The sequence below is a fragment of the Chroicocephalus ridibundus genome, chromosome 1 (genome assembly GCF_963924245.1).
Source record: "Chroicocephalus ridibundus chromosome 1, bChrRid1.1, whole genome shotgun sequence".
Taxonomy (NCBI): domain Eukaryota; kingdom Metazoa; phylum Chordata; class Aves; order Charadriiformes; family Laridae; genus Chroicocephalus; species Chroicocephalus ridibundus.
The window spans coordinates 203,231,737-203,257,961 of record NC_086284.1 but is presented as its reverse complement, the minus strand read 5'-3'; the positions used below and the strand labels follow the sequence as shown (position 1 = coordinate 203,257,961).

Genomic DNA, 26,225 nt, shown 5'->3' with positions numbered 1-26,225 from the left:
GCTAGAGGCATTGGTAAGACTTTTGGAATTTTTACCTCAGCAGCTCTGAACTGCCGACTTGTAAGACAGGATAGTTAAAACTGAAAAAAACAGGAGACAAGCATTCTGTTCATTTGATAGAAGTAGAGATCTCTGTAATAAATCAATGAGAGTTCTTGCTCAGGTGCTTCACAAAATGGTCATTTTAATGGATTATTTTTGAACTTCAGAGTATGGGGGTGTTTTTATGTGTTTGAAGCTTGTCAGATATTTCATAAGAGGTAGAAATAACAAGGTTAGAGTTTCTATTAAATTTCTAGATTATAATCTAACAACAAGACTTGTGTTTTATCTTCAGCATATTCTTAAGAATTTGGAATTAATTTTCTGTGACTTTTTTATCATTTGGCAAGATTGCTTTGATTATTTTTTTTTCCCCTTGTGTATGAGAGGGAGGCACGATAAAGGAGACTGGGCAAGAGTTTATAGCGATCTGCTATCACCTTCCACTGGTATCTGGAAGAGGTATCATGATTGGAATAGCAAGCAAAAACTGAAAGCTCTGTTTGACTCGCCTTGTTGGTTTCAGTGATTTCTTTGAATTCTTACTTGACTGTGCAGTAGAGAGTTACCATGTACTCCTTCCATCCCCAAAGACATATTGCTTAAGCTGCTGTTATCAAATTGTTTTTTAAACTAGATGGGACACTTGTGACTTCCTGATGTAATCTGTTGTGTAACAGAAACAGCAGGACTTCCCAGAACTGATTTCTGGTTTGAACTAGGACATATATTTTGCTTTAAAAACACCGTATGTTTCCCAAACGCTTCCATGGCTGGTGAATCTGTTTTCAGTCCTTAGTATGTGGTTACAGTAACCATGTGGGACGCTCATTTTTGTGAACGTTTTTGCTCTTCAGGTTCATGCTGTAGTTTGAAAACCTTTTGATCAACCGCGTTGCCACTTTTAGCTAAATCTGTTTCTTTTGAATCTGTTCACTTTTGTGGCAAACTCCAGGGTAGAGGGTAATGAAGCTCACCCTTTCATGTAAACTTTGAGCAGATGGTTGGAGGCTCAGGCCTATGGGGTAGTTCGGCTGAGTGATGTGGGTCAGTCCTAGGGGACTCCAGCCATTACTGTTAGGTCAAGAGCTCTTTACCAAAGCCTTGGGTTTGCTTTAGCTGCAATTACAGTCTTGTCTTGGCAAATTGGTTGCAACTCTGTGTGTAAAAACAAGAGAAAGAATAATAAATTGGTAGAGAAATAAACACATTAACACTCATCCCTTACACACCCACCCCCTTCAGAATTTTGGGCTGACGTACATAGTATCATAGAGTAGTTTGGGTTGGAAGGGACCTTTAAAGGTCATCTGGTCCAACCCCCCTGCAGTGTGCAGGGACATCTTCAACTACATCAGGTTGCTCAAAGCCCCGTCCAGCCTGACCTTGAATGTTTCCAGGGATGGGGCATCTGCCACCTCTCTGGGCAACCTGTGCCAGTATTTCGTCAATCTCATTGTAAAAAATTTTTGTCGGTTGGAGAGAAGTAGGACCTCACTTTTTGCATATGGTTCGTGTATTCTTTTCTTTTCTGCCTTCTTCTTTTTGAGTTAATTTTTTTTGGTACTGGAAACGATTCAGTATTTTTTTTTTCTTCACAAAAGTGAACTGATGGTGAGCAAACAAACATTCTGGAAATGTGCAGTTTGTTTACTTTAATTTGCCTTGGAAGAAAGCCTGATTTTTATTTTTCCTTTTTTAATCCTATCGCTGCAATAGATTATTTTTTTTAAGAAGGCTAGTCACTCAGCTGTATTTGCATACTTTTTTAATAATGGCATTCCTTAAGGACACCTTTCTAGAATTGTATTTTTACATAAACTGTTTGTCATTTCCTCCTACTCCCATTTCCTCCAGCTAGGTGTGCAGAAATCAAAGCAATTGTTAATATGTGGGGGAAATATTTAAAGTTCCATGGATTTTCTTTTTAATGTGTTGCATTTCTAACCATTATCAGCCTGATCCTCACTTTATTTTTGCCTCTTCTATACCTCTTATTTCTATAGGTGTGTTATTAGCCAGGAGGTTTTAAGGAGGACAAATTTCCTCCTAGTTATATATTATGTATAATGTACACATAGTCCACACAGCTACAGGTCAGTGTGGGTTTGTAGTTGAGAGTGCTTGGCTAAAGCAAGAGCAAAGTGCTGTCTTCTGGAAACTCCATTCAGCCATTAGCAGGCACAAATGAAAGGTGCAGTTTGGCTGAGCAGTGTTTTCAGTGAAACATATCCCAGACCTATCTGTAGCCTCTAAAAGCTGCAGAGGAAATCTGGAGCAAGTAGTTACTGGAGACAAACAGTTGTCTGTAAAGGGAAAATATCTTCATCTAAGATGCCAGATGAATCTCTTCCTTAGCGCAGAGATAATCTAAACATCTGGAGAAGTGACGATGGAGAGGAACTGCTTAGCTGTGTTGCATAGCTGTAAATGCAAATAAAATGTGACTGGAAATGCGAGGGGTTTAAGCTGCAGAGTGACAGGAGGATGAGGCACGTGGAGGAAGGGATCTTGGATAATGACATCTTAAGCAAGGGAGGGATCAGCTGACTCTTCCAGCCAAAAGGGCTAAAGTTGCTTTTCCTGTCTGTGCGGGAATGGTCTTAATCTCTGTAATCTAATGGCTCCTTCTGAGCCTTATTACAGGAATGCTGAAAACATGCGTGTTGGGTCTGGTGAGACTGCGGCGTCGGGGTGGGTTCCTGCTGACTTGAACGCCTGCTGAAGGGAAAGTGCAAAGAGCTTCGTCTGCTGGACCTCCGAGTGCACATGGATGGAGAAAGCTTTGTCTTGGAGCTGTTGCCATCAGAATCATCCATTTCTAAAGGACTTTGTGTATTACTATAACCTTGGTTTTAACGCACGTGAACACTGCCCTGATGCTAGCTGAGGGTTCAGGTTGGGAAGGTAACTACTGACTGAACTGGGGCAGCAAGGTTGATATGCTGAGGTTAGTAGTGGATTTAGTGCTTCCATTTCAAAATCTAGTTGTATCTAAACAAGAAATAAAAACGTGCTTGCTGCTCTTGCATTTGAAAGACAAAACGATAGGCAATATCTTTCTAGGTTTGCATCTCGTTGGGGTAAACATTCTGTTTTTCTTCCCATTACTGTTTGTGCCTGCTTATGGAGGGCAGTTCTGCAGATATCAGCACTCTGGTGCTGGTGCTACAAGGTGTTTTGTAAGCACATGTGCATCCTGTGAAGCATTAGCTGATTCCCATTCAAGGGTGTCAAACCTTTTGCAATGCTAATTTTAGCAGCTCAGGGAAGAGGAGTTGGTGGTAGCAGCAGCTAAAAGTAAACAAGCCAGGTGACTGTTAGGGAAGAGAGTTAGTCATAAACTGGTAAATGGAAGAAACGCCGTGTGAGGATGAAAAGCTTTAGGAGGAAATAAAGTCCTCTGCCACAAGGGTTTTACATTCCACTCTGTACTGCAGGCTGTGGCAGGAGTCCCTGGGGACTTAACGAAACTGATGGTTTCAGTCTATGATTTTCATACCAACATTACAAAAGAAGTTGGGATTATGCTGCTTTCGCATTGTAATTTCTTCTTCCCCACTCTCTTCATTCTCATGTGCCTTTTTAGACCTTTTATGTGACTAACTGTTTTCTCTGGCTTCTACTTTTTGGTATAAATGACCCAATGATTCTTTGTAAGAAGAGTGACCTAGCAGAACGTAGACCTCATGAAAGTGGAGCTCTAGAAAACCATATGTGGTCTTTAGAGAGACCTGGGGTGTTAGAAAGTGATAAACCTTAGAGGTGACGTGTGTGGTGGTGGTTGTGACCAGCAAAAGACCTGTACTACAAAGTCCTATTCTGTACAGAAATGCTAATACCTCCTCAGACACCCATAGTAATTGTATGTAACAAATTGACTATGAAGCTGAGTCAGAGTCCAATTACCAGCTATGTCAGAACACCCTGGGTGTAATTTCTCTTGACGTGAGGGTCAAACACCCTCAGTAGCGGAGCTGGAGAAGAGCAGAGGAACGGATTCGCTGCATTCATTGGTTTTGCTGTCTTCTCACTGACACGGCAGCCTGTAGTCACCTTTGGTTCAGAAATCTTGAAGCAGAATAAAACATTGCTTTACATAGCAGGCGAAGACCCTGGTAAGAGAGTAAGTAGCTACTGTGTATATCTGAGGCCCCCACATACCAGTTTTGGGCCATAGTAGCCATTCCTTGCTAGATGGTCAACCCTGGCCAACAGATCCTGGCGCTGCAGCATGGCATCCCAAATCCTGCTGACGCTGGTGAGCACCGAGGCTGCTGTGGCAGTGGAGCTTACCCAGGGCTTCTCTCACCCCTTACTCCTCCCCTGGAGTCTTCTTTTTTCGGCTTAAAATCCTGGACTCCAAGACACTAACAGGGTGTTCCTGAGACACCTGCATGCATCCCTTGAACTTGTGGAGTCCCTCTGAATGAGGACTGTGGTTTGCGTATGGTGACTGGTGGGGAATCTTCCCGAACGTTTTCTTTGGGCAGCCAGAGAAGCCACAGTGAAAAGACTGAGTCCAGGCTTTGCCACAGAGCGGTTTGTTCACCAGAGCTGCTCTCGCTTGCTTTGTACTAACAAATTTAAGTTTTTCCAAGTCTGACTTCTGACTGGGAGACTTCTCAAAAACAACAGAAAGTTTCTTAAGAGGTGTGGGAAGGGTTTTCATTATACCCAGAGATGGTTACATGATGCACCATGTGTACTGAGTTCATGTCTAGCCTTCCTGGACAAAAAAACCCTCCAAAATTCTGGCTTCATTTTCCTGGACACGTTGTTGGAAGAGGCAATTCTAAGCAGGTTATAGCCCTTGCCTGCTGTTTTAAGAGGTCAGAGTGCAGACTAAAGAGGATTCAGACCTCTGTTTCTCATCTGTGAGGACTCTGCTCTGACTGATGGAGGCTGGGTTGTGCTCACGCTCGCTCTCAACTTGGATTCCAAGAGCATAAAGTTCCTGAGACCAGGGGAGAGGGAAAGGATGTGGCTCCAACCCAGCATGGCAGCAGGCCAGAGTCCTGGGCCGGTCCTTGTTCTGGATCTGGCTTGTGCAATCTATGCATGTCGTTGTCCAAAGTGCGTGAATGGTGGTGGCATGAAGATGCCAGAATGGTGGAGGGCCCAACCCAGCATGTCGTCACACCGCCTTTTTGCGGGGCTGGTTACCCAAAGTGCAGCACTCTGCTGACAGAGATGTATTGTTTTAGCTCCTCCACCAGCTCAAACAGATGCTGCCTACGCATCGCGTTATGTTGGTGGGGTGTGCGCTTGCTTCTGCCCTTTTTTGCTTGCCCAACTTGGCTTCATGAACTGCAGAGTCATTGTGAAAGCTCAGGCAGGGTCACGGTCAGCGCTGCTGTGCCTGTCCCTTTTGTCTAACTGGGCTGGAGATTTTGGGAGCCCTGTGTGGAACCTGCCCTTCCCCGCTCGGCTTAGTCACACAAAAGCCTTGGGAGAGCCTGCTGCTATTCCTGAGCCAGATGTTATTTCAACATTTATAGATGGTTTCACTTCTGCCAAAACCAGGGAGTGAAAACAGTTTCTGCAGTAATAACAAAATTTTAGCATTTCCCTTCATTTTAGATGGATTCTGCAACTTTTCTGGCATTTTTAGTTTCGGAAATTTCTGAAAATTCATAGAGCAGCAGTACTCTTCATGACTTCCAAGCTGGCAAAAGTGTAACTAGCAACAGAAAACTTCCCGCTTGATGTTTTGAGAAGGGGATCTGTCTCAGCTATTGAATTTTAAGATAGTTTGCATATTTTCAGGAAGCTTATATTTAAAATCCTTCTGTAATGAAGGGAAAATGATCCTGTATGTGTTATAATACAATAAAGCTCCACTGAAAACACTGTATGTAAAGTTACTAATTGGTTGTTAGCATAACTATTTTGTACATAGTAATGACCTCTTAATTCTTTCTAACCTCGCCCACTTGAAGTGGGACATAACAGGAATGGTGAGAGAGGAGACTAGACCAGCTTGCACAGAGGAAGATGATCTTGTCAAATATAATGTGCTTTGGAAATCACTCTCCCTCATCACATGAAGTAGAACACTTCACATGAAATGGTGCTATCGGGGTGAAGAAAATAGTACCAGGGGAATATTAATGACACTGAGAAGGAGGATGACGGTTCAGACTCAGCCTTCCCTCCACTGCTTCTGGATCAGAGTTGGCTTATTTCTTATCAGCGCAGAGAGAGCCCACGCTGCTCCCTGCCCTGTAGGCGTATGCAAAGAGACTCAAAAATCGGTCCTCAAAAACTGTGCTTGTTGTAAGTACTGGAGCAGCAGCTCCTCTACCTTTGAAAGAGCAGAGGCACAACAGAATGACGGAAACAAAGTAAAAAGAGGGATTGTTTAATTGCCAAACAGGGATTGTTTAACTGCCAAACCTCTGTTAGGATTTTTTTAAGGCAAATTGGCATGACTTTCTGAATATGACAGGTCACTTCTTCGTTTTGATGTGTGTAGGTAAACCAGACTAAGCTGGAGAAAGGTTATAGTGAAAATGTGGTTTTTATATTTAACCGTTTCTTTCTCCATTCTACCAACATCCCTGTATAAAATGGGGTAGGGGAGGCAAGGATATGCACTCAAAAAATGTAGTTCATCTTTAATGTATCTGTCTGCTTTTTTGGGTTTTTTTGTTGTTTTTTTTTTTTTATGACACCAATATTCCTTTTAGAAAATCTTTTTTCCCACTTTTTTCTGTATGAAAGACTCATGCAAACAATCAAAAGGCCTGACCACAAGGGAAAACCATTAATTTGACAAAGCAAGGTCATGTTCTCAAATGCAAAAAACCCCAAATAGTTCTTTCTTCAGTTTTCCTTCTTTGCTGAGTTCATTTTGGTTGGGTTTTTTTTTTTCTTTTGTTTTGGTGTTTTTTCCCTTATCTGATTAGCATTTGGGTGTCTTACTTTTTGTCCCCATTCATAGACAGGTTGGGTTAAAAAAAAAAACACCTTCATGTGTTTTTAGCATTATTTTCTTCTACACAGTTTAGCTGAAGATAAAGTGGCTCAGGATGAGTCTTTTGGAATAACAGGAAAGTAAGTTTTTGTGGAAGGAGGAATGAGACTTCATAGAGGATTAGTTGTGTAGCTCAATGGGTGGACAACACGCTTTGATCCCTAGATAGCAGTAGATCATATGAGGTGTTGGATTTGGGGTGGTTTGGTTGGTTTGTTTTTTTTTTTGCGCTCACTCTTGAATTACTTTTTCCATACAATGGTTGCTTTGCTCATCTAGAAGTACTCACCACTGAATAAATAAGTGGTTGAATGATACCAAAAAATATGACAAAAGTTCACCCTTGCTGTGTGGAATTTCATTGTGACAGTCGCTGCTGAAGGTTATGGAGGTGAATCAGGGCTTGTAGGTGGCTCTGTTCCTTCTAAGTAGCTAATGCTCTCACTCACTGGCACCTTAAACTGTGGTCTTACAAAGAGGAAATCATAATCGCAATGTATTGGGAGTAGTTTTTGTGTAGCACTCTGTGTGATGCTGTAACGTTGGCTGCTGTTCCCCTCCTTAGCACTGTGCAGCATGCCTGGCGGAGGAAGTCCCTGCGCTGCAGGTCAGTGGTGGTTCAGAGAGTACTGCTGCAAGTCCCTCTTGTTGTGCCGGTGGAAGAGTTCCTTGTCCTGACCATCACCAAACAGGGTGCTGGGCTCAGTAACTCTTTCATTTCACTTGATGTAGCTACTAAATGTTCGTATATGAGGCTTAGCCTTCTCAATGTTGCTTTGCAAAATACCTATGGCAAGATACAGAGAAAAACAATTTACATTATTCTCACCTTTGTGCCTCGGTTGTCATAAAGAACCACCTCCGAGCTAGACAAAGTCTGAGAGCTTCTGCCTTCAGTTTAACAGGACCTCCCCTTAATCTACTTCTTTTTTTAAAACTAAATGATGTAATATGGAGTCCACGAAAAACATAGTTACCAAAACAAATTCTGAGGAAGCACTTGGCAAAAGAGGGATCAGTGATGCTGAAACCCATCATTATGCCTCACCAAGTTCATTCATGGCTTTTCGGAATTAAAGGGAAAAGAAAAATAAAAATCTAGAGCAGGAACAGTAGGTTTTTAGGTTCTTCCTTCTTAAAATGCTGAGTAGTCCTCCTAAACAGGTGAGCTTTGTGCTTCCTGAATGAAGTGTAGAAGTCTAAGCATGAAAGAGGACGTGAATTTAAGATGTGACTTAAAGAAGAAAGGATGGATAATGAAATGGAGCTGCTAGACCAATGGCTTAAAGAAGCCCTTTTCTTTTCCGAGCATCTGGCATGCAAAGAAGCAGAATGTCTTGCAATGTCTGGGATCAAAGGCTAATGTTTTATCTGAAGTCTTTTGGGTAGATTTGTGGTAAGTCTTTGGTGGTCTCTGTGGTTCTGGTGGAAAGGACGTAAGCCCTGGGGAAGGAAAGTCAGAGGTTAGAAGAAGAACAGGTAACAAACAGTACACAATTAAGCTGTATCCAGTTATAGCTATGAACTGTGAACTTGTCTCCAGAGGAGTATATGAATTACAAAATAACTGTAAACTGGTAGAAAACGGGTTAGGGATGTCTTTTGTGGGTCCTTCTTCCATCGCTACTTGTTGGTCAGACAATGCTCTTTGTATGTCTTTTGCTTTCTCACAAGTGGTGGAGCCGTTCCACGTCTTTCACAGCACTGATATTTGCTGCTGGTGTTTAAGATGAAGACTAAAAGCTCTTCGATGTCTATGATGATGAAAATAGGCATGTTTTCAGACTCCTAACATCTTGTTAGTAACGTCGTATGGTTGGTTTAGTGGGGACCAAGTTAAAATATTAGCTTTCTGTAGGAGATGGACGTCTGGCAAGGGCAGAAGCTGCCTGTGCTGGAGAAAACTCCCATTGTGTGGCTCCATCGGTGTGGCTTGGGATTTAGTGCGTTCGGTACCAATTAAACAGCATACTTGAACTCTGGTAATGTTCAAAGGGTTGTAGGGAGATTTGCCATAGTTAACATAGACGCAGAAGGGTTATTTCTGTCTTGTTGAGTACTGGTGTTTCCCCACGTAAATATAACTGAGTGCCTGTACGCTTTTTGGCATTTCTAGTTTTTAACTCTCACTCCTTAGATTTAACACTAAACTAATTTGGTAGCTAGCTACAGACTGCAGACCACTGTTTCTATTTTGATTTATTTCTTTTTTTTTTTATCACTTTGTGCCAGAGGGGGATTTTGCAGCATACCTGTAGGCCTACAAAGGGATACTATTATGTAAAATAGCTACTAGGAGACTCCCTAATCCACCTCCAATCCCCGTATTAAGGGAGACATCCGCTTTACTGCACATGCAGTATTGAATTAGAAATCCAACCTGCTGCCACGCCTTCCCAGCCTGATGTATCATCCTTCTTTTCTAAATACTTCTCAGATACTCTTCAGTCTCACCTGAACTAAATACTTCGTTATTTAAGAGCTTTTTATCAAAATATTTCTTACAAGCTTGTGTATTCTGGGGAGTAAACTGAAATTTTTCAGTTGCTCTGGTGGCTGATGACATACAATGATGGAACAAAATGCTGCGTAGCTTATCTTTTAAAAATTACGTGATATCAACTAAATTTTTTGAATTGTTAAGTCTTCAAATTTAAATGATCAAATCCTTAGAGTGCAGGTGCGACAGTTGTGTTACACCTAATAGAAGATAAAATACTGTAGAAAACCTGACATGGATACATTTTTTTTTGGTAACTTGTGAGATGCATTGCTGATGGTGGTCTTTCCTACGGGGTCAACTCTCCTAGGGTTTACAGTGCAAAAATATGAAAGTTAATGTAGTTGAAACACTATTGTTGCATTTCCTCACATTTTTCTCTCATTTTTAAAAGTGCAGTATTACCCAGGTATTGTTCTGCTTTTTTTACACAAGTTGACTTTGTTAGAGAGATTTTGAAGCATTTTTTCAGGGTCATACGTGCTGTCACGACCTAAAGGGTTACCCAGCCTGGAGGTATATAGAGATTGTGACTGTGGGTTGGTAGGATTCTGTAATACATAGGTGTTTTAGTCTAAATTTCTCTATTACAGATTTCCACAGATACCACAAAAATCACCACTAGCAACTATACCTGTGATAAAGTGAATATATATATGAATGAAAATATATATGTGCATGTGTATATATAAAGCTGCTATAAATTATTGGCAGCATTCAGTAGCATGGCAGCAACCAAGTACATGTATATTATTACAGTTTACTACAAACTTATCACTAGTGAAGCAAACATATCAATAATATAGCAGCAGAAGTACTTATGATGGATTATTTATGTACACATATATCTGTATGTTCACAGTAATACCAGTAGCAAACTTATTAGACGGATCTCAGAAGGTGCCAAATCATCCCGGGGGGGACCCAACCATCCCAGAAGTGGGAGGACAAGCCAAACCCTCCCCAGATCCAAGATCACTTAGAAAATTTGTGCAGAGAGTTCAACCTATTTAGGAAAGGAAAAGTACGTGCAGCACGGGAAGCTCTCAAACAGAGAAACTCCATTTTGGATAAAAATTAAGTCATTTTTGTATTGTAGAGAAATAAGGAGGTGTAGGACGCCACCACTACAGCAACCAATAGATGCTATTAACTTCTCTTTTTTACCCTGCGTGGCCAATAGATGTTGATGTTTTCTGTTCTCTTGGGCCAATTTTTATTTTTCTAGACCATTGTCCTGTTATTGCAGATAGAACAGCCAATGGCAGGTACCAATTCTTACTTTCTCAAGATGTCTTCCCCTTTTTCCAGACTGTTTTTCACCTTTTCAGATGATAAGTTGCTGCCACAGTTCCTTGGTTTTGCTCTTGTCGATGGTATCTCAGGATGCCTCTGGTTTCTAGGTACCCAGCTGGGTACTTCTAAGAGGCCAGCTGCACTTCGCAAGGATGCTTCTGCTTCCCAGGCTGGCAGGCATTTTCTCTGTCAGCATTTCAGCAGACGTTTTCTTCTGTTCAGTAATTTTCCCCTTCTCACCGAGTCACCTTTATGGCTGCTCACATCACCTGCATGTCCACTTAAAATGTGCGCTGAGCCTCTTGTAATATTTTAAAGTTTTTTTGCCCAGCGGAAGATAGGGAGCTGAGATTGATGTACCTGGGAGAGAAATTATGGAAGATGATTAATCTTGGACCCGAAGTGTGTCCTTTTATGTTTTACCTTTTTGTGTGTGTGTGGAGGGGGGAGGATCTTTGAATTTTAACTGCCTGAAGACGAAGTCCAAGGAGCACTCTGTTCTCATCGTCAAGGAGGATACTCATCTGTAAAGCTCAATAGATAGATACCATGGTGAAATGTTCTTACAGGCTCTTCTCAAGGGTCCATGACCTCTGGTCTTTGTAGCCAGCTTCACTCGTTCTACAGGAGGAGCCCTCAGGGCTAGAAAAAAATGTCCTTTATAAGTTCAGTTCAGCTTGGCCAAACTGTAGATTATTTCAGGGAAGAGGGCAAGGAAGAACGCTTCTCTTCCCCCTCCTCCCCCCCCACCCTGTGGTTTCTGTTGCTTAGCAAATGTAAAGTATTTAACTAACCAAACACGGAGGTTTTACAATGCCAGACTGCAGTGCTGCCAAAGCAGCAACAAACGCTGCTTTAAAGAGTTGGAGGGGCCAGAGCAGTTGTAGTGGAGTGGATTTAAATTGCAAAGTCATGTACTTGAAAGTTAGGAAATGCCATGAAATGTGAAGCCGTGACAATCCTTAATGATGAGATGCTGTATTTTTTGTTATGTTTTATAGGAGTTCTACCTCGTTTGTTGTGTACCCTTTAACTCTGCCTCTTTGCATAAAGAAATTCTGCAGCTCCGGCACTGTTTGTCCTCCTAGTGGTCAAGTTTCTGGGGGTTTTGTTTTGTTTTTAGTGGAACAAGATGTAGCGCAATCAGAACAACTAGGATTAAGGAAGCCGGAAGATCTGAGTAGATTTTCAAGGGCACTTGAAGAAGTTTCAAGAAAACCACACTGCTTGCGGTTTTCTTATGTATACACAATGCATAGTCACTTCCTCTTTAAAAAAAAAAAAAAAATACTTAATGAAGAATTTTTTCCCTTTAATGGCCTTGAGAAGATAACATCCCTATCAAGCTTTGGAACTTTTTGTGATATCTTCATGATATTGCTCAAGCTCCAGTGCATTTGAAGTGCAACAGATGTTTCCCCTCAGCTGTGTGCGTGCTCTTGTTCTGGAACAAGGCGAGCCCATGAAAGTAGGATAAGCTACTTATAAACATAGTTTTCTTGTTGGATTTAAAATTCCTTGTGGACGCATAATTAGGAACAGCACCATAGGTATGCCCTTATGTCCATATCTTTCCATTTATTTACAGGAGAGACAATACCTGCTGCAACCGTGAAAATTCCCTACCCTGCCCTTGGGAATACATTTCAGTTTTAGTTGCTGGAGGATAACTTGGTTTCTGTGTTCCAGCTCTTCTTCCTCTGGTCAGAGAAAGCATCAGTGGTGAGATGACAGCACTCCTTTCAGTTTGGTGGAGTTCAATCTGTAGCTTCATGGTGGAAGCCATCACATTGTACTGTCCTCTCGATTTGTGTAGCTTTTTCCCCTCTCTCTTCTGTGCCCTAAATCTCTTAGCGCTGTAGGAATATAGTTAATCTACCACCACCTAACTTGCACAGTGGATAAAATGATCGGAGATACTGCACAAGGGGCTCCTGTGGGCAGGGGGAGAGTTTATCAGCTCTTCTGAATATTTGCACTAGGGCTTCAGACCTTCTCAAAACACATAATGATTGGTGTCAGAGGGGCTCAGATATCAAAATTATCTGCTTATCAAAGATTTACAAGGCAATATGTAAAAAGAAACAGAAGAGGTTGCTGGAGGGTATAACATAATATACAAATCTTGTAAAATGACATAAAGCCTGAACCCCTGTGTCTGTGTTGATAGTGGAATTAGTGAGTATTTTATTGTTGAGGTGGAGCTTAAAAACAAACCCAAAGAGCAAAACAGAGTGTCATTTTCTGTTGAAAAAAAGAAAAAGAAAAAAAAAAAAAAGAGATTCACAATCTCCTTTTTGTCGTCATGTCTCTTGTATACCTGTCTGGGAAGAGTGATCAGTGATAGTAGCTTGAGCATTGCAGCTCTAGAGTAAAGTAAGGGCATGGACAGGGATGCTGCCAGTGACAAAAAAACAAGGCTAGTTAGACACAAAAAGAGCCTTATGCGTAGTTGACACTAAGTTCTCGTGAAAAAAGTTGTGAGAGTGTTTGTATAAGTAAGTATATGTACATATATATATATTTATGTATAAATTATTATATGGAGGTTAGTAGGGCACACTCTAACCTCAGAACAGGGTAAAAATCTGAACTTAGTTCCTTATCTCATAACCCCTTCTTAAAAATGTGAGATATTCAGGTCCATAGTGGGGCCATCTGACTTGTATAAAAATGCAGAGGTGCCAGAAATTGACAGATTCCATTGACAGGTTATACGGCATCGTATGACTTTATGTGAGTATGTGTTGGGGATTTTTCTACTCATAGACATGGGGGAAGAAAACATACTTTTTTTTTTTTTCTCTTGTTACAACCACTGGATTTAGCAATAGACAGCCTTTCCTGCTGATCCTTTCTTTGGGGAATGAAGGGTATGTCACATTTTATTTAGATAAACGTAGCTTGTACCAAGGCCTTATTTTTGATACATTGCACCTTGAAAAGAAAACTTTGAAGTTGTTTTTCTCCTTGCTTTAACAATTTTAACTAAACATTTTGTACATAATGTAGTTGTGTGTTTTTTATTAAGTCTTTCTAGCCCTTGGTTAATCGTTTTTTCTGGTGAATATGTTTGGTATAGCACAGATTAAAAAACAACAACCACCACCTGATCTGTCATAATTAGGTTTTAATTTCCTTATAGAAATACTTCAGGGTAACTAAATCTTTTTCTTCTTCCTTAATTTACAGAGGAGGAGCTCAGGAAGCTGAGAGAAGAAACAAATGCTGAAACGTTAAGGCAGGAGCTAGAAAAGGAACGGCAGAGGAGATTAGAACTAGAACAAAAAGTCAATGAAGTACTTAAAGCAAGGTAAGAGAAATATCTAAAGCAAGGTAAGATAAATATCTTCGCTGTAAAGCTGAAAGCCACTTGAGATCTTTGACTGTCTCTGAGGAATTCTGGTGAAAGCATCCATTTCCAGCCTAGGGGCTCTTAAAATAAATTAGTAGCTCACTGAAACTGTCTGTGTTTTCCTATAAAAGTGCATCTTGTACACCCATGTACACCTGAGTTACTTGGCCATACATACTGCCCTAGCTACAGAGGTGTCCTGACACTTGTCTAGTTGGGATATTCTTCATTTCACCTTCTCTGATGCCCTCCCTCTGGGATCTCACCTACTTGGAGCTATTGGTGTGCACTGTGTGCTACTGAATGCCAGAGCCTTTGCCATGCTATTGCACGTGCTTTGCCTCTTCAAAACCTATGTCACGTCCAGACTGCCCAGTCCTTGTTACTCCTTTTCTAGCATCAGCAAGGACATCCCAGTACCACAGCACAACCCTTAAATGTGAGGGAGTGACTGGAGTTTGAGCCTTCCTTACCACTGCCGTGACAAATGGAAACATGCCTTCCAGTACCCCTAAGTCCTTTCAGCCTTGAGGACACCCACCTTGATGATGCCAAGCATCACATTTGATGTTGTCTCTCCTTAGTCTGCCTAGCTGTGTGGACTTCAGATTTGAAGACCATAGCAGGTGCTTGATGGCCTTGTTGGTCTAGACCACTTGCATACGTAGCTGCCTGCATTATCTTCCTCAGCAGTAGCTAAGATTGCTTGGCTGAACAGTAGTATCTGTGGTTCACCGTCAACTACTGTCACTGAGAGATAGATAGCGCAGGCTGAGTTGGTAATTGTGTGCAATAAGCACGGCCAGTTACTTAGAGTTGACAAGCAGGAACAAACAAGGAAAGTTTTTTGCTTGGATATGAGGTTTCCCAATGCCATACAAACTCTACCCAGCCTGCCACTTCCTTCTGTACTCATCCTGAGCATAAAAATGCCTTTCTGGTCAGACCAGCGGTCCATGTCTCCTGCTGTTCTGTAGCAATGGGAATAGGAGCTATTTATAGGAAACGTGTGAGCTTGGTTGCTTTATGTGGTCTGTTTACTTCCTACGCCTATAGCATCCAAAAATGCTGTATTAGGGGTATCAGAAGGCACACTGCTGCCTTCTCACTTCGGTATCTGTTTGCAGACATGTTATCCGTGCATTTGTTTAACCCCCTCTTGAAAGTGCCGATGCTATCTGCCACTGGGAGCTATGGAGGCTCTGTAAATAAAAAAAAATTTATTTTCTTTCCTTTTTAACAGATTTCTTAGTGGTTTCAAGAAGTGCCCCATAGTTACAGAATTGTGAGATTTGGTGAATAACTATTCAGCATTCAACTTATTTACCACCCTTGGTCAGTCCTTTCCTCTCTTACTCTTCTCCTTTCCAGTGAAGAGTTCCAGCTTTTCCAGTGTCTCCTTAAGAGTGCTCCTTTCATCACTTCAGTTGCCATTCTTTAACTCTTATGTCTTAAGGAGAAGAGGCTGAATTCGTGCAGTATTCAAAATGTGGGTTTGCCAAGGCATTATATAGATGATAAATTAGGCCTTCCCTCTTATCCTCAGTACCCAGTACCATGGGGTATTTTTGGCTGATGTTTCACACCGATGCTTTTCCAAAATCACTGGTTCCGTGCAAGGTTGGTTCACGTGCAGTCTTGACCTGGGCTGCCAAATTTCATGCTTGGTTTTCACTGTGACTTAAGAGGTACATGTGTTTTACAGAAAAAAAGAGTTTGAAGGTCTGTCTTTATCAATATTAGTGTCAACATCTGTGTCTTGTTGGTTTGTGGACAACAGCAAATCTCTAGCAGGCGTGCCGTTGCTAAATTAAGGTAGCATGACCTGTCTGCTTCAACACTGTATTCCCATTTAGATATCCTAAGGATTACGGTAGCCCTTTTAGCTTGGGTATTGCACTTGGGGATTACATTCAGCCAATTATCCCCTTTATCCAAATCTTTTTCTAACTAGTCTTGCTAATATTCCAACCTTTTTGCGACAGGCAGGTATATGTAAGATGACAACAAAATAAGACTATGAAAAATTTTCAGTTTCTACCCTGAACGAGAAAAATCAGGTTGCCCATGTTTTTTCCTTAACCTGTGCTCCGTTGTGTGAAATTCTTCTACACTGCTTTTTATCTTCTTGCACTTCACTGTATGCATTTTAAAATACTTTTGTTAAGACAACAGGCAAAGTGTTGGCTGGCACAATCAAATATGTAATAGGTCAAATGTACGCCTCATAGAAACTCAATTTTATTAAGCGAAGTAACTGCAGGAAGTCATCTCTGCTTATGTCAACAAAACCAAATTTGCCTGGCTTTTCAGTTAGGTAGTTTTTCATATAGTCTTTAAATAGATATGCATATAAACACGTGTGCATGTAGTCTTCTTTTTGTTTACAGAAGTGAACTACTAATGAAAAACAAACCATGCTGTGGTGTAAGAGGGAAGAAATTATTTTAATAGTTGCAGTATTCAAAAGTATTTGTGCAATAGATCAATACATGTAGCTATAGAAATACATGCTGCAAAGTGTTCAGCAAGGAGAAAACAATGAGCTAACAATGTAGATTTTTAATTTTTTTTAATTTTTTTTTTTCAGTGAAGACCATGGGCTTCTTTCATTGAATTGTTTGGAGGGAGGAGTGGAAGAAGAGGGTGTTTAGTGGTTTGATTTGTCATGGTGTTCATTTTCTGTATATCTGACTATTCAGAAATACAGTGGCCTCAGTTGAAGTTTTCCACAGACACACTTTGGGACGGCTCAGCATTTGGTACAACAGCTGAAGCTTATGACATTTTGCTAATGGAACAATGCATAAATAATTCGGAATAGTCTGTGTGAGCAATGCTTGTTTGGTGTAACTTGTGGGCTTGTTGCTGCCTTATTTTACAAATTGTGAGCTATCTCCATCACATCCATCACACAGGGAAAAAAACCTAACCCAAAACAAAAAAAGAAGCTTTGCAACAACACCTACCAACAAGCTGTGGCTTATGCAAACCTTTTTATTAGTATCATTGCGAGCTATTTTTAAGAGGAGAAAATAGACGATGCTTCTGCATAAGCCAGTATTCCTTCTGTACTACTTACCTTGGTTAACTCTTCCTGGCCTCTTGTTAAATGGTGTCATCTTCTAGACAAGCGATGTTTTGGCTATGGCTGACTTTGTCCATTGAGAAGGTGCCTCAGCTTGAGGTTGCTCTGGGCGCAGGAAGCGTTCCCACCTGGAGGGATCCCCGTCAGGCTGGGACTCCACGCAGGTAGCAAGAACCTGGGTCAAAAGTTTCTCACCTGGCTGCTGTGTCGTGCTGCGATTGCTGACATCCATACGGGATTGCTGACATACCCTGTGGGCTGAACTTGGTGCCCGCCTTTATTTTTAAATTAGTAGATTTGGTGACAGGCTGCTGCTTTTGTAAAGTAGCTCCTGTCAAGAGTTTAAACTTTTTTTTTTTTTTTCCTGCCTATGAACATTTGGACCTTGTACAACTTTAGGTTGATGATATTTCTTCTGAAACCTTTTCTTTTGTTTCTGAAACTACCAGTTTAGGACACTAGCCAGGTAAAATGTGGGAGTATCTGGTGGGGAGGACAAAGGCTTCTGAAATGTTTGGTGTGTTTTAATGGGAAGAAGATGCAAAACCTATGAAAGTGTTTTAACTCAGTTTTGTCACAGCTCCTCAGGCTAAGAAAACATGTATAATTGAATGATTAGTCTTTAAACTGGGCTGTGAAAATATCTCCTTTATGCTTATTTTTGTATTTCTGAGGTTGTAAAGTGCTTGTGATAGAAGTGTGTACACATTTATGTTGCTTTGAGCAGTAAGAAAGATATAACAGCCTTGACTGGCTTCCAGCTCAGCTGTCAAGAGAGTGATGGGTTGCTTGTGAACTCAGTACTCAAGCCAGCCTGCAGGAAAACTGCTTTCAGTATGTCGGAGAACATCCCAGCAGCGACGGGACCCATTTGTGTGCAGCGGGTCTGGACTTCACAGAGTTGTTGGGGAGAGTCTGTTGATTCACATACGCCTCAACTTGCAACCATGTTCAAGGCCAAAGGTGCACAAAACCAAAATGTTTAGTTAAGGTAAATGGCCTTTGGTGTCAAGGCTGCCTTAACTTTTGTGTCACACTTGCAGCTACAGAAATAATCCCTTGGCGCCATTCTGTGGGGCAGCATCGAGTGGACGCCGCATCAGTGTGTGCTGGTCATTTTTGAATGCTGACCGTCTGCTAGTCATGAACGGCTCTAACAGTCGTGCTTCCCTGACTTCAGTATATATTAAAAAAATAAAAAATTAAATTCGGCACATTTGTGTTTGTCTTCTCCACTGGCTGCAGTTGCTTCTTTTCTGTTTTAATCAGCCTGTGCTTTCAAATGGGTGCAATCTCTAGTTGCACAAACACAACCTAGGCGCAGGATGGGGATCTGCTGGTGTTACCAATCACACCCTTTTTTCTCGGTGGAAAGCGTGGTCCCAGAGGAGTTCACGCAGCTTGTTTTCTTTGGTACAGGCTGCAGTTAGGAAGCCAACACAGAAACAGAGCCTTTTGCATTGTTCCGGCGACCATTTATGTTTTCCAGCCTTTTAGCTGATCTCTGGCATGAAGAGAGGTTCACAAACTGTAGGAAAAATAATTCCTCCCCTCTGTCAGTGGTCTCGATGTGCTGTCTGGTTCAACATGACCTGGTTTTGGGATTGAGCTTCCCAGTGGGTGTGCAAGCCTAAACAATGAATTCTGAGCTTCCTGGCCCAAATCTATCTAAAGTGGCTAATTATAACCTGATTCACAGGTGCAGTAATGAGCTGTCATTAACCTGGTGATTCGTAAAGGTCAGGCCCTTCACAGGGAAGGAGTAACAGGCAGATGGCAAGTGAGACATTGCCAAAAAAAAGGAAATAAAAAAGCACCAAGAAGGGCCAAAGCCAAACCATCATGTGCTCCTTATGGAGCCCCGTGAGGCTGCTATCGAGAACTGCTTCTTGATGAGATTTTTTTGGATTATTTTCCCAAGAAACATGGGGAGTAATGACGCTGTGCTACTTCTGAAAATATATCCCAGCATGTCAAAGGAAGACCCAGCCTGAAGGGTGCCGGTGGTGGTGGGATCCCATCTTGGCTCTGTCACTGAAGCCATTCAGGTGTGACACCCTCCCAGTGCCTTTGCGCAACTGGAGCGGGTTGAGTAACTGGCTCCTGCCTGTGTGAACCTGCTTGTGAGTTACTATCTCCTTTCTACTTAAATGTGTCTTCAGCTTCAATGAAACAGTGACAGATTGCAGATGAAAATGCCCACCTATATGGTGTAACCATCTGATGAGCCAATAGAGGAAAACAAGACACTGCTGAATAATAGTTTGTGCAAATTTAATTACATTAATGGCTCTGTCTTTAGAGAGATGGAGCTGGAAATGGAGGAAATGAAAGGACGTAGGGGAGAGAGCAAGGAGACGAGGATTTAGGTGGGGAACCCATGGTTTGTGTAGAAACTTTGGAAGGATGGCACAGAAACCACAGTTAAAGTTTAGCTAGAAAAAATAAACTGGTGTAATTTCAGGTGGCTTTTGAAAAGAAGAGTTGCTTCAAATGCAGAGGTCATGTGGAAAAGTCCTGAGGTGAGGAGGTGTGAGAACAAATGGCTTTGAAAGCAGAAACCATTGAATTCAGCTTTCCCACACAGATGTCCAGTTATAATTTAGAAATCATTAAATTAGTTCTAAATGTCCTTTTAGAAAAGAACAAGGATGTGGAAAGCTCATTAAATATGGGGAGTGCTTAGGAACGAAGGGAGGTAATTAATTCTGTAATTTCTCCATGCTAGTCGTTGATGTATGCTGATGTTGAGACAGCACACATTAGTAATGACCTTTTCCATGCGCGGACAGTGCATTGAGATCTTTCCCTAATGTACTTCTTAGAGGAACAGCAGGAGAGAGAACTCTATATCCATCTATGTTGCTGCAATCTGCCCAGTACAATGGGATCCCTCTTCTTGCTGTGCATTTACTGATCGGTGTCTCGCTTGGATCCCTTCCCGAGGAGCAAAAGATGAAGGGAACATTTGAAAGCACCTATATTGTCTGATAAATGAGTGATAATGAAATTGCACCCCTGGCATGTTTTTGTTTCAAGCGGTAATCTTTTCAATCGTACAACTCCCTGTCAAGCAAAGCTTGCTGTGTCTGGTGTTCTGTTGTCAAAGCTGCTGCTTCATTAGAAAAAATCTTTCTGTAGGATATCTACACGGATGGCTGAAGACTTTTGGACTGAAGCCTGAAGCATTCTCAAGACAGGTTGGCAGTTGGAGGCTGTGGATAACGCAAATGTAATTTGGAACCGTGCACATGTGCAGAATGGCAAAGGCATTTGTGTTTTCCAAAATCTGTTCGCTTTTAATGGACAAGAATGTTATTCTTGACTCATTTTGAAAGATGAGACCAGTGATGCCTGCTACTTGCCATGTATTTTCAGAACGTTTTTGTCCCAGTTTTTCAGACAGTTATTTCAATTTTGCAAGTTTTTAAAAAGATACTTTTGAAATCGGTTGGTATCTGTGCATTTCAAGAGCTCACAACATAACATTTTAAGTAATTCTTGACACCTGTTCCTCTCACTGTGAAGATGAGTGGTGTTTGGCTCCGGTAGCGATGGCAGAATTCAAGGTTCACGCGTTAAACTGTGGTTTTGTTTTAGTACCGTGGTTATCAACTCGCGATGTGGAATCCCTTTTCATTTATTACTGTGGGAAGAGTCGGGGCTCTGAAGAGTTCTCCTGGCAGGCATTGCAATGAATATACAACAAAAAGGCATAAGTGATGCAACAGATTTGATACTAAATTATTTAGTAGTTGTAAGACGAAATTGAGCTGCTGGTGACAGGAAATGACTAAACCACACCTCTCCTTCCAGCGGATGGTGTTTCCCTGGATCCTAAGTGCAATGAATATTCTGAATCTTGCAAAAGAGCATAAGTTTGGGTTTTTTCCTTGTTTTCTTGTATTATCTCAGCTATGGAAACCCTGGAGGTTCCAGTGCTTCTTTTACCTAAAAGGGAAAAAATTCTTCATCTGTAGCATTTCCCATTGTTTCCATTTTCTTTGTAGGACGGAAGAGGTGCCTGCAGCTCAGCAACCTGCAAAGCCACAGACGCAAGCCAACGGAACAGGTAATCTTGGTCAGATGTCTACTAGCAGTTTGATTCAGTCGGATTTCTTTCACCCCTTTCTTCTGATTCTTAGAAGATCAAACCTTGCTAAAGAACTCGCTGGATCCCTTAAGCAGGCTTCTGAAGAAGCCGAATCTGAAAGACCACCTGAGCAGCTGCTGCTTCTCTCTCTATACGTGATTTTGCATTTACTTTTTGTAGCTGAATTTGCACACCTCAGCAAGGAATTGATTGTGTGTTTTAAAGCTTTTAGGAATGTAATGAAAGCTGTTCCCTGACTTCATCGTTCTTGCATGCCTTGCTGATCCTTGACTTAGCAGAAAACAGGTGTATTACAAAGAAAAGCTGTTCTATCTTGTTCTCAACTGCAAAAGCTCTTTTATGCGATTAATCATATTACTGCTTCTGTTTTCTAAAAGAAAAGACATTCTGGAGAAGGAATAAGCTTAAGAGTTACTCATTTTTTGGACTCTTACATGTGCGTCTACATTGCTCAAGCTGCTGCTTGTTATGAATTCAATAATATGGTGATTTCTGAAAGAATTAAGGCAACAGGCAGATTCTCAATCTTTCAGTACGCTCAAGTTTTCCTCACCACACCTCTTGATTGAGACTTAGGCTTTTAAATCTGCAGATAAAGTTTGAAGTTGCTCCTCCTGTACTCCATAATATCAATACTTTCTGTTATGTGAACTACAACCTGCCATTTTTTTCTGTCTTGTACACTCAAAATTTCTTTCTCAGTGCTATCTGAAGTATTAGCATGTGTGAAGCTACTTCATATTTTTTTTATTTTCAAGTGGAAGTGTTCTCTCAGCTGTGAACTACCACTAAATTCCTTGTTTTTTCTAGGTATCACTCATTCATTAATAAATAGTTTGATTTTATTTTCTGTGCACTGGTTGCTTTTTCACACATGCTTAAAAGTATAATTTCAGCTGTTGTAGTTGGATGATAAATCTTTCATGCCTCTTTTTAATCATATCTTAATTTTATGGAGTTCTGTACTAAGTTTGGTCCTGGAATAGTTGTGACCAGCGTCCTCTTTGTGACCTTGCTGTGTTGGCCTCCTTTTCCAAAGAACGATCTGTCTATTTTCTGAGTTACAGGTAGAGCAAAAGGGGATTGTTTTGTTCTCACTTGTGCTACCTTAAGGCTTTTATCCTCATATTATTTCCACATAGCCATATATTTATGTTATGTTTTTCCATTGAAACTGAAGGAGAGAAAGTGTGCCATTACTTTCACAGAATCACAGAATCATCAGAGTTGGAAGGGACCTCTAGAGATCATGTAGTCCAACTCCCCTGCTAGAGCAGGATTGCCTAGAGCACATTTCTCAGGACTGCATCCAGGCAAGTCTTGAAAGTCTCCAGAGAAGGGGACTCCACAGCCTCCCTGGGCAGCCTGTTCCAGTGCTCTGTCACTTTGCCATATAAGACTTTCCAGACACTGCTACGACTATATATTCCGTATATATAAAGTGGCACATACAGCATAACTTCTGTAGCCTGACTTTAGAAAAAAGAACGTGTGTGGTTTTTATGTATATACACACACACAGTCTTTACAGTGGGTAAATGGATGGAAAGTGGTAATAAAAATACCTCCTGCAGAATCTTGCTTAAGTTTCCCCCTCCCTTTCCTGTCAAATTCGCATGGCTGCAAGTTGATTGTCCTGCTCTCTGCTCAGGAGTGTTTTGCTTTCCACTTGCTTTTCTCAAAGTGACCCTTCAGCACAATAGGAGCGCAGAGATTTACATCACTCTTGTTTACAGGAACTTCTTGACCAGAAAATGTTTTTACAGTGTTTGCTAAAAATTCTCGTTTGTTAGGATGTTTAAGTAATCTCTGTACTTCTGGTAATAAGATACTTCCATGTGCTGTACTTACAGCAAAGCAGGAGTCACCTTTTTATTTTACCAGACTTAGTGCAGTGACAGAAGGAAACTGCATAGTGAGTTTTACCATGAAGACTGTTGGTGAAGGACAGGAAAGCTGTACAAATCTGCTTCCCAATGAAGCATAGCGTGCGGGAACAGGGGCAGGCTTTGTATGAAGTTGTCTTCTAGTATTACCCTGATACTCAGTGCTTCTTTTTTATAGATAAGCGTAGTCACACAGTCTGTTCGAGACTCCAGAAGTGGTTTTGTGACAAATTTGGGGAGTATGTTGAGGACTTCAGATTTCAGCCAGAAGAGAATACAGTGGAAACAGAAGAGCCACTTAGTGCTAGAAGGTAAATATGTAACGTGACTACGAGAAATTGTTGGCTTCTTTACAAGTTGCTTTTTTTTCCCCCTCTTTTCTATTTTTTTTTAGCAACCTTTTACATGGTTTGAGCAAGTGTTTGCATTAGAAGTAATAAAACGGAAAGTACAAAACCATCTCAAAAGGTTTGTGAATGCTTTGGCCAAAACATGAAATCTGAAGTTTATCTGCTGTCTAAGGTAGAATAAGAGTTATATTATTTACCACGTTCCATCATATGCCTCTTGAAAACTGTGGCCATAGTCTTAGTTAGGCTGGAGAGCTTTTACATTTCAATTTTTGGTCTGATGCAAAGTAGGCTGTATTAGTTACTAGAAACTGTTCATAACAGCCAAGAATGAAGCTTTAAGCACAAACATCTAATTTGTAACTTTAAACAGTATTTCAGGGACCAAATGTACACAACTGTGCACTACTTGCCTATTTAACAGGTTGTTTTTATCCATTATTTTTCAGGTTGACTGAAAATATGAGAAGATTAAGTAAGTGTTTTATTTTGAGGAAGTAAAAATAGTTCTTAGTAACCCTATTGGGAGGATTGCTGCAGTGTTTTGAAATACTTCTGCCAGTTCACAAGAGGAAATGATCCTTAAATCCTGAATTAGTGTTTGGAGTGCAAAGGAACTTAGAGGAACAGTGGTAGAAGCTTGCCTTTAATCTTGAATTACATAGGGTATCTCTGAACTAAAAATGTAATGTTAATTAAAATGTGTAAGCATGTAACGAATGAGAACAGGGTATTTTTCCAATGGCAAAAGTAAGAGTGTTCATACACCGGTGCCTGAGCTGCTTGTAGTTTGTTTGCTAGTCTATTAGCTTATGCTTTCTAAGAAGGAGGTGTTGGATGATGTGTTCCCCGAGTATGTCTCACGTTTCTTTCTCTTGGAAAGCTGGTAAATTATTTTGGAAGGTGGAGGATGGAAGATGGTGGATTAAACAAAGTAGTTAAGCCCTCGAAAAGTTCTGCGCAGCCAGAAAAAAAAAAATGGCTGATGCTCCAAATTGTTAAGTTATTGTAGGGGGGGAAGGTAAAGTTGAAATAAGGGTCTGTAATCTCCATGTAAGGTCAGTTTTGTTCTCCTTATTCTAATATTGCTATTCATTCTAGTTTCATTTGGGAGAATACTTGTGACCTGTTCTCCGTGGTGGATGTGCATTGCCTTCAGAATAGCTTTTAAAAAAAAAAAGCGCTATCAAGCTTGGGCTTTGGGTGGTTCTTAACTTCCACTCGGTGAGCCACAAAATCTACATCCCTGTTGTCCAGCTGTGCCTGACAACCACCCAGAGCTCTCAAGACCCTTGGTTGCTCTTAAGACCCCTGTTGTCACCAGCGGTTTCCAGGTGTTGACCTTCCCTGCAGGTTGGGTCTAGGATGGTGGAGCAATGCTCGAGTCCGTGACCTCCTCCAGTGCCTCGAACATGCCCTTCCACTTACTTCCTCCGCTGCTTTGGTTGTGCTGCTGATACTCAAGGAAATCTAGTCCTAGTTGTTTAATCACTTGCCACAGGGATTATATCAAGGATAGCTGAATTTCAAGCCAAACAAAGTAGGACAGCAAGTCGCAGGCTCTCTTGAGGGGAAAGCCTTTGAGCGTTGTGAGCTGTACCGCAAATGAGGGTGGGTACTCCTGGGGCCCCCTGCACAACCGAAGCTGTGTCGCTTCTTGGCAGGGAAGGCAAAACCCACGTGTTCCAACAGAGAAAGCAAAGGTCTTGCAGCAGCCCCTCTCCTGTTTTCCTGTGTCGCCTTGCTAGTTTGCCCAAGTGGTAAAAAAGCTTTGAGGCGGTGGTGAATGGAGTTCAATCCAGTTGGCGGCCGGTCACAAGTGGTGTTCTCCAGGGCTCAGTACTGGGGCTGGTTCTCTTTAATATCTTCATCAATGATCTGGATGAGGGGATTGAGTGCACCCTCAGTAAGTTTGCAGACAGTGCCAAATTGGGTGGAAGTGTTAGTCAGCTTGAAGGTTGGAAGGCTCTACACAGGGACCTGGACAGGCTGGATCAATGGGCCGAGGCCAAGTTGTTCAGTTTCATCGATGGGTTTCATTTTTCTTAATTTGGATAAGCCTTTTTATCTTTACATGTCTTGAATATTCCTATTAATTTTCTAATTTGGTTGTTTGTCATTTACGAGAGATTTAACCACTGCCAGCTATTTCTAACGGTTGTGTTTTTCTCTGCTTCTGTTTAGAGAGAGGTGCCAAACCTGTTACTAATTTTGTGAAGAATCTTTCTGCCTTATCAGACTGGTATTCTATCTACACTTCTGCTATTGCCTTTATTGTAAGTTATTCTATTCCTCCAGGAGTAGTAAGGACTTTTAAAATGTACTATTAACTGAAATTCATTGAAACTACCATAACTGAGCAGGGGTTATGCTGCAGTTTAAGTCAAACCAAATACTGTAATTTCATTTAACGCAAAATACCAGTAGCTGTCACTTCAGTTATATTTCAAAGCTACTTAAATTGTGTATTCTGGGTTTATTGTAGCATAGTTTTGTAACTGTTAAAATAATTTAGAATGATCTGGGCATTGTTATCTGGATTCTTGTTTCCTGCCTTCCAGTCCTGTAATTTCGTGGTTACTTCAGCCTCTGCAAAATCTCGTGTTGTCTAGGGC

At 41.2% G+C, this 26,225-nt stretch overlaps 1 protein-coding gene across 3 annotated transcripts in view; it reads left to right on the top strand.

The window, feature by feature from the left end:
- The window catches only part of GRAMD4 (GRAM domain containing 4), an 82,964-nt gene that overhangs the window by 37,993 nt on the left and 18,746 nt on the right, over window positions 1-26,225 (top strand). For all 3 annotated transcript variants that reach the window (XM_063323385.1, XM_063323384.1, XM_063323386.1), the window contains exons 4-8: window positions 14,010-14,130; window positions 21,271-21,332; window positions 23,439-23,571; window positions 24,060-24,085; window positions 25,795-25,886. In XM_063323385.1, coding sequence (XP_063179455.1) covers window positions 14,010-14,130; window positions 21,271-21,332; window positions 23,439-23,571; window positions 24,060-24,085; window positions 25,795-25,886 — 434 coding nt within the window. The remainder of the gene's footprint in view (window positions 1-14,009; window positions 14,131-21,270; window positions 21,333-23,438; window positions 23,572-24,059; window positions 24,086-25,794; window positions 25,887-26,225) is intronic.